The sequence below is a fragment of the Thamnophis sirtalis genome, unplaced genomic scaffold, assembly GCF_051295495.1.
Source record: "Thamnophis sirtalis isolate CommonGarterSnake01/CBP01778 unplaced genomic scaffold, rThaSir2_p1.2 scaffold_11, whole genome shotgun sequence".
NCBI classification, from domain to species: Eukaryota; Metazoa; Chordata; class Lepidosauria; order Squamata; family Natricidae; genus Thamnophis; species Thamnophis sirtalis.
Window position 1 is genome coordinate 52,291,327 of NW_028261391.1, and position 13,541 is coordinate 52,304,867.

At 42.0% G+C, this 13,541-nt stretch overlaps 1 protein-coding gene across 3 annotated transcripts in view; it reads right to left on the minus strand.

Moving 5' to 3' along the window:
* The window catches only part of LOC106537730 (VPS10 domain-containing receptor SorCS1), a 565,787-nt gene that overhangs the window by 104,163 nt on the left and 448,083 nt on the right, over window positions 1-13,541 (minus strand). For all 3 annotated transcript variants that reach the window (XM_087725812.1, XM_087725810.1, XM_087725813.1), the window contains exon 9: window positions 3,567-3,746. In XM_087725812.1, coding sequence (XP_087581938.1) covers window positions 3,567-3,746 — 180 coding nt within the window. The remainder of the gene's footprint in view (window positions 1-3,566; window positions 3,747-13,541) is intronic.

Here is a 13,541-nt window from a genome sequence, read left to right on the forward strand (position 1 = left end):
ATAACATTTCTTGTAATAAACATTCTATAAACAATAAATAAATAAAAATTCCCTAAAATAATTAAAAACCACCACCTTTGGTGTTCAGAGAACACCAAAGGACCCCACAGTCCTCTCCCTCCTTATCTTTTTCTTTTTTGTCCTAACTTTCTCCTCCTTCTCCCCCCCAACCCCACTCCCTTCTAGCACTGATGATGTTACCAAACTAGGAGTGCTGGAGAGGATCTATCTGCAGCCGTATATGACTGCAAGCAGCAGCTTCAGGCACCTGCTCGCAGCTGACAGTTGCATTTGGGAGCGGAGGTGGTGGCAGCGGAAGCGGGTACAGACGGGATGTCCACGCTTGCTGAGTAGAAGGAGGTGGCGGGGATGCGTTGTTTCAGGGCACCCCGGTCGCCGGCTCCTCTGAGTGCAGCCCATTCCCCTTCCCAAGAAGACCGTTTTCTTTTTAAAAATACTTCTGCAGATGATTTTGAAAATCTGCAAGGTTGCTTTGGGAGGGGTAAGACAGGCAGCATTCTCCCCACCCCATCCTGGTTGCCTGCAGCCTCGGAGCCTTCTGCAACTTGCACAGTAAAGGCAATTAAGAACTTCTCTCGATCGTGAGATTTTCTTTACTGTGCAAAGGCTTGCTTTAAGGCTGCAGGCTCCGAGGCTGCAGGCACCCAGGGAGGGGGGCAGGGGGAAATGTTGCCCATCTGTCCCCTTCCAAAGCAACCTTGCAGGTTTTCAAGATCATCCAGAGAGGCATTTTTTTAAAAGAAAATCCTGAAAAGCCACAAGATTTGGAGAGATGGGCAGCTGGTCTTTTTTGGGGGGGGGGGGAGGAATCCCTAGAACCAGGAGCGCAACCCGCCGGCTCCTCTGAGTGCAGCCATTCCCCCTCCCAAGAACACCGTTTTCTTTTTAAAAACACCTCTGCAGACGATCTTGAAAACCTGTGAGGTTGCTTTGGGAGGGGGAAGACAGGCAGCATTCCCCCCACCCCATCCTGGTTGCCTGCAGCCTCGGAGCCTTCTGCAACTTGCACAGTAAAGGCAATTAAGAACTTCTCTCGCTCGTGAGATTTTCTTTACCGTGCAAAGGCTTGCTTTAAGGCTGCAGGCTCTGAGGCTGCAGGCACCCAGGGAGGGGGGCAGGGGAAAATGCTGCCCATCTGTCCCCTTCCAAAGCAACCTTGCAGGTTTTCAAGATCATCCGGAGAGGCATTTTTTAAAAAGAAAAACCTTGCAGGCACCCAGCAACAGGGGCCAGGAGCGGTATCGGCGCTCCCAGAGGTTAATTACTTCTGGGTTCACTGACCATCCAGTTCGTGCAAACCAGGGCGATCCGGGAGGAACCCACCCCTGCAGTATACCCAGCAGTGGTGGGTTTCAAATTTTTTTACAACCTCTTCTGTAGGTGTGGCCTGCTTTGTGGGAGTGGCTTGCCGGCTATGTGACTGGGTGAGAGTGGCTTGCCAGCCCTGTGACCGAGTGGGAGTGGTTTGGCAGTCATGCAACTGGGTGGGTGTGGCCAATTTGTAAAATGTGGTGAAACTCACTTAACAACACTCTTGCTTAGCAACCAAAATGTTGGCTCAGACCCTTGCACCCCTAACCCTTTAGGAAAAAAAAACCAGGGTTGTTCAAACTTGACAGCTTTAAGACTTGTGGACTTCAACTCCCAGAATTCCTCCTCCAGTCATGTTGGCTTAGAAACTCTGGCATTGAAGTGTGCAAGTCTTAAAGCTGTCAAGTTACAAGACCCTTGCACCCCTAACCCTTTAGAAAAAAAACCCCATGGGTGTTCAAACTTGACAGCTTTAAGACTTTAAGGTTTAGATAGGACTCTTAGAAGTGGGTGGGGCGATTGGTGAGCCAGCCAATCAGTGAGCGGTGGGTGGGGCAAGAGTGGTGTGGACGGGGGGGGGGGATGCTGGAACCGGTTCTAAATGGCACCGTAGTTTTGTGGAACCTCTTCTATAGAAGAGGTTAGAACTGGCAGGAATCCACCCCTGATACCCAGCCACATCTGTAACAAACACCCTCACACACTTGTCTGGTATGTTTCAAAATGATTAAAAAGCAGCATCCCTACCCATGTGTGCCTCACTTGTGAAAATGACAGAATAAATTGAATGGAATGGCTCATTATAAAACAGAATATTCATTCAAATATTCAACAGATAGTCAAGAAGAACAAAATGTAAAGAATTAAATAAATAAACCACCCATGTAGTCTTTTATAACTCTTACACATATATTTATTTCCTATCTCTTCCTACTTTATCAACTGATTATTTTTCTCCTGTTCTTTGTCTTCATTTATTCTTAAATGCTCATCATTCATAGCAATCCTAGCAATTGGCCAGAGCAATCAGAGTGAAGGAAATGGTTTCTGCCAAGTTCAATGTCAGCCAATATTCCTTCTATCTAGGCAATCAACAGATGCAACATGACTAGTCCGATCACATCAATTTCAATCCAGACTGCTATGAATGTCAGCTTAATAAAACAGAGGCTTTTTTCGATCTTTTCTTCTCCCTCCCTCTCCCTCTGAGCTATAGGACATCTTTACATAATGCCGCGGAACCACTCCTTAATCTGATGGTAATAGAAGACAACAGGTTTTCAACAACTTGCCAAAGTGCATGGGGGATTAATATATTGTTGTGAAAGAAATTTTCCTCACTGTAATCAAGAAATACCCTGCTTATTCACCCACACTTGTCTGCTTTTAAACACTGACCTTTAAGGCTTTCTGCAGGTTTACCAAGTGCTTACTATTTATAGATGCTCAAAATAGGATGTCAAGACAATCAGTCAACCAAAATTTCTTTAATGTTCACCAAAGTATGGAAGAGAGATAATGACCTTATCTTCTCAAATACTAGGTTGGTGGGGAAAATACAGTGATAGTCTTTATTGTGTATGTAGGTGAATTCAAGTATGGCTTTTCTTTGAAAAAATTCTGGGTGAGAATAGTTCAGTGTCTGAACTATGAAACATGGTCCCTTGCTCAGTTAGATCCATGCCAGTATCTCATGCAGATGTGAGAAGAGAATCCGTGTAACACTTAAGTAATAAGGTAGGTGGTAACTGTTTGCTTGTGTGTGCCTATGAATATGCACATACATTTCTGACCCACCACTGTGTTGCTTTCAACACATGAAAGCATTGCCCACTTCTGTTTTAGGTGAAGAAATTTCATAACTGTGTAGAAATCACTTCATGCAAATCTACATATTTAAGAGCTGCCCATATTCGGCAGTTAAATGCAACTGATCGGAATGTGCTTTTGTCCTGTCTTAGAGGTGAAGGTAGAGGTGACTGCTGATGAAACCAAGTTATCTATAGATGTACAAATCAACATCATTACTACAATTGTGCACTGATATCCAATATTGATATATAATACTGACTGCAAAGATAAATGTAACTCTGGGGAAATATTATTGTTGTATATTCCTTCCTCATGTAGAGATTACATTACACATCCAATTAAATTTCCAGTTACAAATCAAGGACATTTCAACCTTAGCTAATGATTTTCATGACATGAAAATATGTACTGTTTTCACATACCTCATACAGGTCTATCATCACATTGCCTTCTAGATCTCGACTACTTTTGACATTTTCTAAAGCCAGGGTAAAGTAAATCCCCTGGGTATCAGAGATGTAAAGGTTGTATGTATCATTCTGGTTCCATTCCTGAACTGCAGCAAACACTTGATTCTCATCAGTGCTGATAACATGCATGTCCTGAGGGAGAAAGCAAGGAAAGACATTATGGTTGGCATTTCAATTGTCACTGTTCCAAGGACAAGGCAGGGTAATCCTCTGGAAGCCAAACTCACAATCATTATGGAATCTAATCAGAAATCCAAACCAATTTACTTGCATGCGCACATCCATACTTTACAGATTCTTTGTTCTGCTAATATATGCAGAGTTATAATGAAATGAGATCACATTAAGTGAGCATTTATATTAGTCATCGTATTGTACAGCAGTAATGAAAATGAGTGTATTTATTACACAAAATGTCAAATTTTACATTTAAGACTCTTGTTGCATTATGGATGGGGATTTTTTAAAAAAAAATCCAATCTATTGTATTTAAAGTTGAGAGTAAATTACAGCCTTCATAAACTTGATGTTGCTTTACACCACAGCTGTGGAATTTAATTGCAGTGCATTTCATTTAATTTCCTATACTACTGTTACTCATAAACATTCTTTTTTGAAAAGTTCCTAAGAACTTCACAATGTGGCATTATCTTGTTATCATTCAAAATACAAGTCTACTTTCTCCATTTTTAATTAGTCCATATCTGCTTTTTACTGCTTTTTTATTTTATTTTTTATTTATTTTTTATTTTAACAACTGTGTCTTTGACAGGCAGTGCTATGTATCTCTGTACTATGATTGAATATTTGAAGTAAAGGTTACCAAACCTACATGATCAGTAGTCTATGGCAAAGACATAGAGAATAGGCCTCATCATAAAATGAGCCAAAACCATCAGGCATAGATCATACTTCTCAAGATTCTGAATGCAATCAAAGAATTAAAAAACCCTCAGAGTGATAATCCTGCATTCATGTTGCTGGGAGACTGGAGATGCATTGCCTGAACCAGAAAGAGCAGATGAAAGTCTGCTTATCCTTAATGAGCAGAGGCAATGTACATTCTGCACTTGGTTGAGTTTGTGCTCAGAAGCTAACGGGATGAACCTAATTTGTAACCAGATGGGAGTCCTGTAGAATGGAAACTCACTTGCTTCATGGTGTTTCTTCCCAAGTGCTTGTCGTGTCCTGGGGGGTGGGGAGCTTCCTGACAGGTGCTGGTGAAGAGGAGATTAAATTTACCTGCAAGATTCTGATTCCATGGTTAATCCATCGGATCAAAGAGCTGCTAGATAAGCAGTTGCCTTTCTTCTTCTCGTGCCACCTGCTACCCTGGGAATATTTGTCAGAACTGATAATAAAAGTGGGGAAAACTATCTCTTTCTTCTTGAAATCTCATAATCCCATGGATCAGCTTTGGGTGATTAAAGGCAGTACAGAGGGACAGTCTTGTTTGAAAGAATCAGAATCTCCTATTGCCAAATGCAGAATAGGTCTGGAAATTGTTGAATTGGGAAGGGAGGTAAGTCCTCAGCAACCTAAAATGGTTAATGAGATCTGACCAATTGCAAAATCCTGACCACATCATTGACTATATCAGAAGGCACTATATATATATATATATATATATATATATATATATATATATATATATATATATATATATATATATATATATATATATATATATATATATATATATATATATATATATATATATATATATATATATATATATATATATTTGTAGAGGCACGACTGTGAGTGTTTTAATAAACAACATCATTGTTTGGTTTAGTTGTAGCAGTGGCTCAGATAGAAAGTCCGTACAGAGAGTGTAAGAACAGCCAAAAAGATTATAGAAAGCTTGAATCCTGAATCTGTTATTTAGGATTACTGTTTATAAGCTCTATGTGTTTATAGCTCAAAGGTCTGTAGTTCACAAGGCTCCCCTCGTCCGGGACCTAATTTTAGACGAGAGGGCAGACCTGGCATGTATTACTGAAACCTGGCTGGGCCCGGAGGGAGGAGTCCCCCTCGTAGAGATGTGCCCAGAAGGTTTTCAGGTGCTTCATCAGCTGCGATCCCAGGAAAGGGGTGGGGGTGTGGCTATTGTTATCCGAGAGTCTCTAGTACCTCGTAGGATCCCTGCTCTGGAGCTTGTCGGGTGTGAGTCCCTGCTGGTGAAGTTGGACCTCAAGGGTCAAGTGGGCTTGCTGTTAACGTACCTGCCTCCCAACAGCGTTGCAGCAGCCCTCCCCTTGCTCCTCGAGTCAGTAGCCGAGCTGGCAATTGAGTTTCCCAGGCTTATGGTTCTGGGGGATTTCAATTTGCCTTCGCTCGGTGAACACTCTGATGGAGCGCAGGAGTTCATGGCTTCCATGACAGCCATGGGCTTGACCCAAGTAATTCGGGGCCCGACTCACTCGGCGGGTCACATGCTCGACCTCGTATTCCTCTCGGAGCAGTGGAGTTGTGATCTTGGTTTGAGGGGTAGCGAGATCTTACCCCTGTCATGGTCAGACCACTACCTACTGAGGCTTGACTTTCGGAGACCAAACCCCCACTGTAGGGAGGAGGAACCGATTAGGTGGTTCCACCCCAGGCGACTTATGGACCCTTTGGGCTTTCAGACGGAGCTTGGCGTTGTTCCTGATACCCTCGCCCGCAGTCCGGCGGAGACTCTGGTTGCTGCTTGGAATTCAGCAGCGGCAGGGGCTCTTAACCGGATTGCGCCTTTACGGCCGATCCGAGGCAGTGGATCCAGGAGGGCTCCTTGGTTTACTGAGGAACTCTGGGAGATGAAGTGCCGAAAGAGACGCCTAGAGCAACGATGGAGATCCAGTAAGTCTGAGTCAGACCGAGCGCTTTTAACATCCAGCATCAGAGCCTACCTTCGGGCAATTAGGACGACCAAAAGAACACACATTGCCTCTCTGATTGCTTCCGCTGAGTCGCGCCCAGCCACCTTGTTCAGGATAACCCGTTCCCTCCTAAATAGGAGGGATACGAGCGATCCTTTGCAAGGCAGAGCTGAGGATTACGTCCAATTCCTCGCGGATAAAGTTGCTCGGCTTCGGACGGACCTGGACTCCAATTGCGCAGAGCCAGCTGAGGCACCAGGGGAGACTCTGGCAGGACATCACTGAATTGATTTTCAAGCTGTTACCCCTGAGGACATGGACAAGGCCATGGGAGCTGTAAGTGCCTCCACATGTGTACTGGACCTGTGCCCCTCCTGGCTGGTCGCTAACAGCAGGGAGGTGACACGGGGCTGGATCCAGGCAGTTGTTACCGCCTCCCTTCGGGAGGGGTTCTTTCCCCCCACTCTAAAGGCGGTGGTGGTGAGACCCCTTCTGAAGAAGCCATCTTTGGATCCAGCCGTCTTAAACAACTATCGTCCAGTCTCCAACCTCCCCTTTGTGGGGAAGGTTGTTGAGAAGGTGGTAGCCTTTCAGCTTCGGCGGTCCTTGGAGGAAACCGATTATCTAGATCCCTTCCAGTTGGGATTTAGGCCTGGCTACAGCACGGAAACCGCTTTGGTCGCATTGATCGATGATCTCTGGAGAGCCAGGGATGGAGGTTATGCCTCCGTCCTAGTGCTCCTTGACCTCTCAGCGGCTTTCAATACCATCGACCATGGTATCCTTCTGCGACGACTGCGAGAGGTGGGGGTGGGAGGCACTGTTCTACGGTGGTTCTCCTCTTACCTCTCGGACAGGTCGCAGTCGGTGTTGGTCGGAGGGCAGAGATCGACCCCTAGGCCCCTGAATTATGGGGTGCCGCAGGGTTCGGTCCTGTTCCCCCCTCCTGTTTAATATCTACATGAAGCCGCTGGGTGAGATCATTCGATGGCACGGGATAAAATACCATCAGTATGCGGACGATACACAGCTGTATCTGTCCGCCCCGTGCCAACTCAGTGAAGCGATTGACGTGATGTGCCAGTGCCTCGAGGCTGTTAGGGACTGGATGGGGGTTAACAAGCTTGTACTCAATCCAGATAAGACCGAGTGGCTGGTGTCTTTCCCTCCTACTAATTGGCCAAGTGTTCCATCTCTCAGGCTGGGGTGTCAAACAAACAGGGTTCGCAATTTGGGAGTCCTCCTGGACCCACAGCTGACTTTTGAACACCACTTGTCGGCTGTGACCAGGGGGGCATTTGCCCAGGTTCACCTGGTGCACCAGTTGCGTCCCTACCTGAACCAGGAGGCCCTCACAACAGTCACTCGCGCCCTTGTGACCTCTAGACTGGACTACTGCAACGTGCTCTACATGGGGCAGCCCTTGAAGAGCATTCGGAGATTCCAGCTTGTCCAGAATGCAGCCGCGCGAGTGATCGTGGGTGCACCTATCCTCCGCGAGCTGCACTGGCTGCCTATTGGTCTCCGGATACGCTTCAAGGCGCTAGTCGTCACTTATAAAGCCCTTCATGGTATTGGACCTGGGTACTTGAGAGACCGCCTGCTGCCAATTACCTCCACTAGACTGATTAGATCCCACAGATTAGGCCTCCTCCAAATTCCATCCGCCGGCCAGTGTCGACTGGCGATTACCCGGAGGAGAGCCTTCTGTGTGGCTGCTCCGACCCTCTGGAACGAACTCCCCGTGGAGATTCGAACCCTCACCACCCTCCAGGCCTTCCACATAGCCCTTAAAACCTGGCTGTTCCAACAGGCCTGGGGCTAAAGAGCTGTTGCCCCCGTCTCGAATGGTATGACTGTCGTGTGTTTTAAATTATGCATTGTTATGTGTCGTTTTTTAATTTTTGTCTGTATCCCCCTTCCCTGGTTTGAGTTGTGAGCCGCCCTGAGTCCCCTTCGGGGGAAAAGGGCAGCATATAAATATAATAAACAAACAAACAAACAAACAAACAAAACAAACATTGTTAGAGACCCCACACACCTGCTTTATGGTCTGTTTCTGTTGCTTGCCTCTGGAAGGAGGTTTCAAAGTATTTCTAGTAGGACTACATGATTCTGTAACAGCTTTGTTTCCTTTGTGCCATCCGTCTGGTAAACTCGCAAGATTCGTTTTTCTCATGTACATTTATACATTTGAACTAGACTGTGTTTATTTACTTATATTTTTGTCATATTTATGTGGTATATATTAGAGATGGTGACCCTTTGAGAGCTGTATGCAACAAAATTTCATTTTAATGTATGCCAATCAATGTACATTTAAAGAGATAATAAAGTTATTCTAAGGCTAAGTTCTAAATTGTTAGCAAAACAACATCAAAAGGTGAAAGACAACTGTTGACAAAAAAACTAAAGATATATTCAAACTGCCTCTGTGCTGGGCTGGGGAAAAGACAAAGAATATCACGAGGATCTGTCCTTTAAATACAGTTAACGGGGCATCTTTGTGTAGTGGTTAGCAGGATGTGAGGTTGACCTATATCAGAATTAGATAAAACAGTATTTTAATTGGCTCCAACTCTGTTAAGATCTTATATTTGCAATTAGAAAATAGTGACAAAGCATGGAGAAAACAGTCTCACAGTTGCAGAGTTTTGTGGCTCTACTGTACAGATAACTAAGTTCTTTCTCTCACTTTTGGCATATTCAAGTAGTCTTGAGAAGCAGTACTTAGTATTCCTGGTGGCTGTGAGTGTACATTGCTTATCTGCCACTCTTTCCACCATTCTACTTCTTTTTTCAGTCTATACTTTACTAGGCTAAAGAATTGTCAGCAAACTTGTCATGGACAACAACTGCTACTCAAGTGCACTACATAATAACGCCCTTACTCTTTCTGTCAGATTCAACAATTTGTCTGTTGTTTCTGCTGGGCAAATCATGCCATGAAACATGTTTCCCACTGACATAGAGGAGTTAAGCAGAAGAGAAGGCTGGGAGAGGGAGATAAAAGGCAAAAAAGAAAGGAAGAAGGAGCAGGTTCAAGTCTAATTGGTGTATCCCCCAGCCTCCATCCTGACAACAATCATGACGGCTTTGTTTTAAGTCTGCCTGGAAAAATGTGGCTTTGCTAGCCCTGAAAATATCCCACCCTCAACACTGAAGGACAGTTCACATTAGTATGCAGCACATTTATCTGACCTTTGTACTTTCCTAAAGAGAAACAAAGCACAATATTATGTGCATCATTTGAATTGGGCATATGAAAAGAACTAAAGGCTAGCGCTTTCTGAATCACCATGAAATTGCAAGTTCCCCTTTGCTCAGTTGATATGGGGAAAGTAAACTTTTTGAAAATTTAATGAAGGCAATCTAGGATATAATTAATATAGCTGTTGAAACTGTGGGTTATTTTTGAGAGTTTATTTTTCAGAAAAAAACCTCTCCTTTTTCACTTTTCTTCCGTAGGAGACTAATTTCTGTTGCCCTGATAATTTGATTAAAAATGAATGAAAACCACTGATTCTTTCCATAATTACAGAAAATGTCCCTTGTTTTCTCTCTCTTTCTCCCTCCCTCCCTCTCCAAACTAACCTACTTCCTTATCCCTCGCTGTCACTAAATTACTATATAAAACTAATTTGGAATGTTTTTTTTTCTAAGCAGTCTAACATCATTTTTAAAAAAAAAATCAGTTATAACATGGTATTTTATTGATATTATCAACTTAAAGACAAACAACTTGATGTAAAGGCTATCAGACAGTTATTATTTATTTTTATCTGTAGACATTTAGCTATGTTTCTTTGGAAAATAGCTACTTTGCATAACATACTGATTGTATAAGAAAGCCAGGGGATTGTTAGTCTTTCTGATTAAATGTTTCAACCCAAATAGACTTGGGGGGGGGGGGGGGAAGATGGCTGGCAATGTTGCAATAAATAAATTTGTTCCAGGAGTTTACTTAATCAGCAATAGATATTTAGTGGTAGAAGGACACTTCTAAATTTGACGTAGTCCCAAAAATTGTGATAATAACCAATATTTGATTTCTCAGTGCAATTTTCAAATTATTTTCAAACTAAATACAGTGAATCAGAATCCAAATATTTATAGAAACATTTCTCAAAAACTTAAAACAGCCAGTGTTAGTAATTAAACATTTTGCACCTATCCAACATCTTCAACAGAAAATCATATATTTGTCAGATAGTGTAAGCTGATGTATTAGTATAAATATAACTACTTTTGCCAGAAAATGCTGGCAAAACACAGATGAGTATTGAATCCCTGAGATGGTCTTCAGCTCGGCTAGAATTATTTTCCTTTAATTCTTTCTTTGAATCTTTCTATTGAATTATGTCTGTACAACTTTATTAATTGTACAGTAGCAAGAGCTGACACTAAATTTATCCAGATGCTAAATTTTTTGATGTTTTTTATGGTTTGAGAATGATAGGCATGCCTAAATGCCAATGAACCTGGCACCAAATAGACCTCTTTATATGCTTATCATTCTTAATCCAAATGTGCATGGACTAAATGAATGATAATACCCAACATCCATTGACAGCAGCTATTATGCATGATAATCTTGATGAGGTTTGCAAGTCGGCATTTTCAAATGCTGCTGCCTAATGCCTAGAATAATTATTTCACTATGATCACATGAAAGGCATCATATTTTACTATTTCCTTTTACTTAAACCAGTAGAAACATCAAGGCAAGGAATCCAGTGATAAAGTTACTTTGTCTCAGTACTAAAATTCTATACTAAAATCCCATAAGCTGCTATGGTGCTAAGAACCCTTTAGAGCATTGATTTTATTTGGAGAAAGTAATTGAGCTGAAAGAGATTAAAGACTCTCTACCCATAAAAGGCCGTGCTTGTTTCATTTCCTTTTGACTGTGTTGTGCTTTGTTCATTTTTAATAAAGGCAGCCACCTGCTTTGATAATAGCATCCTAAACACGCTTTTCTCACTGTGTCTCCGCGCATACAGATTTAGCTGCTCATCCTTTGAAGTTGTGTAAGCTTGTAATGAAGCACCTCGTGGCCTTAAATATTACCCTGCAGGTGGATTTAACATTGTCTGCTCCTTGAACAAGGTGACAGAGAGGGACTCTTGGGGCTAGTTAGGGAAAGCAGTATCCTACTTCAGAAAAAGTTGCTTAGGAAATATTTAGTTAAAATTACTTCTATAATGAATTATATTAGCTAATAAATGCTCATCCGCAAAGAGGGAAAAAGATACTTTAAGTTATTATAGGCCAGCATAAGGAGGCATAAAATTATACCACCTTGTCTATGTCACATGGGGAATGTTTTGCCCTTCCTTTTGGTTCCTTTTACTGTCTTTATTCTTTGTAAATTTAAATTCCAGATATTCTAAACAACAGCCTTTTCAAGAAGATCAACATTTTTAAACCCTCCCAACAAATCAACACAACCCAATTAGGTAAAGTAACATGTACCAAATTAAAAACCTCAAAATTACTTATCTTTGTATTTAGAAAAAGGGTTTATGAAGAATTCGCAAGCAAGAACATGTCTAACATTTCCTTTCATCAGTAAACTCATTATTTCAGAATATAACTATTGTCATTTGAAAGGAAAGTTGAGGGAAAGAGATCTACAGAAAACAATGCATGATTTTGTTTTCTGGCCACTTTGGCTCATAATGTAAGTCATTTAATTTCAAGTAAATATAATACCAAAGAGCTTCCTCCTGAAGCCAGTAGGTTACATGGTGCATAGGAAGACCACATCCCCACCCTCTATTCTGCTTTCCTCTAGTGATGCACCTAATCAGCTGACAGCAAAACTCTTACCAGCAGTGCCTGTGAAGAAAAAACAAGGGAGCAATTTGGATGAGTGCAAGCAAGGTAGGGCTGGTTAGATGGTACTGATGATGGGTGAGGAAGAGGGATCAACCATCAATCAATACCATCTAATCAGCCCTACCTTGCTTGCAGTCATCCAAATTGCTTCCTTGATTTCCCCCTCTCTGGAGGGAGGTGCCCTTTGGATACACTAGAACTGCATGGAATACTGCAAGGGTGCAGTATTCCATGCAGTTTACCACTCCCTTTATTCCACTCGTCCTATCAAAACAGCCAAGGAGTAACAGATCACTAATGAAGATCTCCTGAGACTCACAGAGGAAGGGGAAATGGCACAAATCTATATTATATCTGGAAAGAATGACCACATGGGTCATGGGTTGCACAATATTACTTTAAAGCAAAAGAACCTATTGCTAGATAAGACACTCTATGATGTCTGTATTATTCTAGAAAGTGCCACTTAGACAACCAAAACAAGTGAGTTGTGTGACACTAGATACTGTAACCTTGAAGATTACTGTCTTTCTTGGAATATTAGTGTAGGGAGACTACTTTTAACTAGAGGTGTAAAAGATGCATGCCATAAATTGGTATGAGAATGGCCTTTTGAAAGGCTTGAAAACGATCTCTGCCATGTGATTATATATTATGGGATGGAGCCTCACAGAATTCATCTTTCAGGAGTTTTAAATTTGCACATATTTTTTTTTTGCTGAAATATATTCATTATATTCATAGAAATAATTTATAGAAAAGTATGTTTTGGAGTGTTTGTGTAATTAAATAGAATGCATATATTGCCTTTTCTCTGAGCAAAAATTGGCTTATATGTGATTATTTTTTATTTTAGTCTAACAGCAGTCCAGTGAGATTAATTGGCTGAATGTGAGTGACTGGCTGAAAATAATCTTATGAGAATGGATCTGATATGGAATCTTTTCGATTATATCACAATATGTTAAGATTACCATACTATCTCTAGTATGGAAATCTTAACATATTGTTGATATAATTTCTCAATATGAGTGATAGCTCATTTATGATAGAGTGATAGACAGTTTGGTCTAGCAGAGACAGCCAGTTAGCTAGAAAGCCTTCTTGGTGACTTTGGGCCACAGACTTTGAGCCACTGATTTTGGACTACTGGATTATGATTTTACAAATTGGGATTATGGCATGATATACACAAAAAGGGCCACATTTAAAGCGATTCATT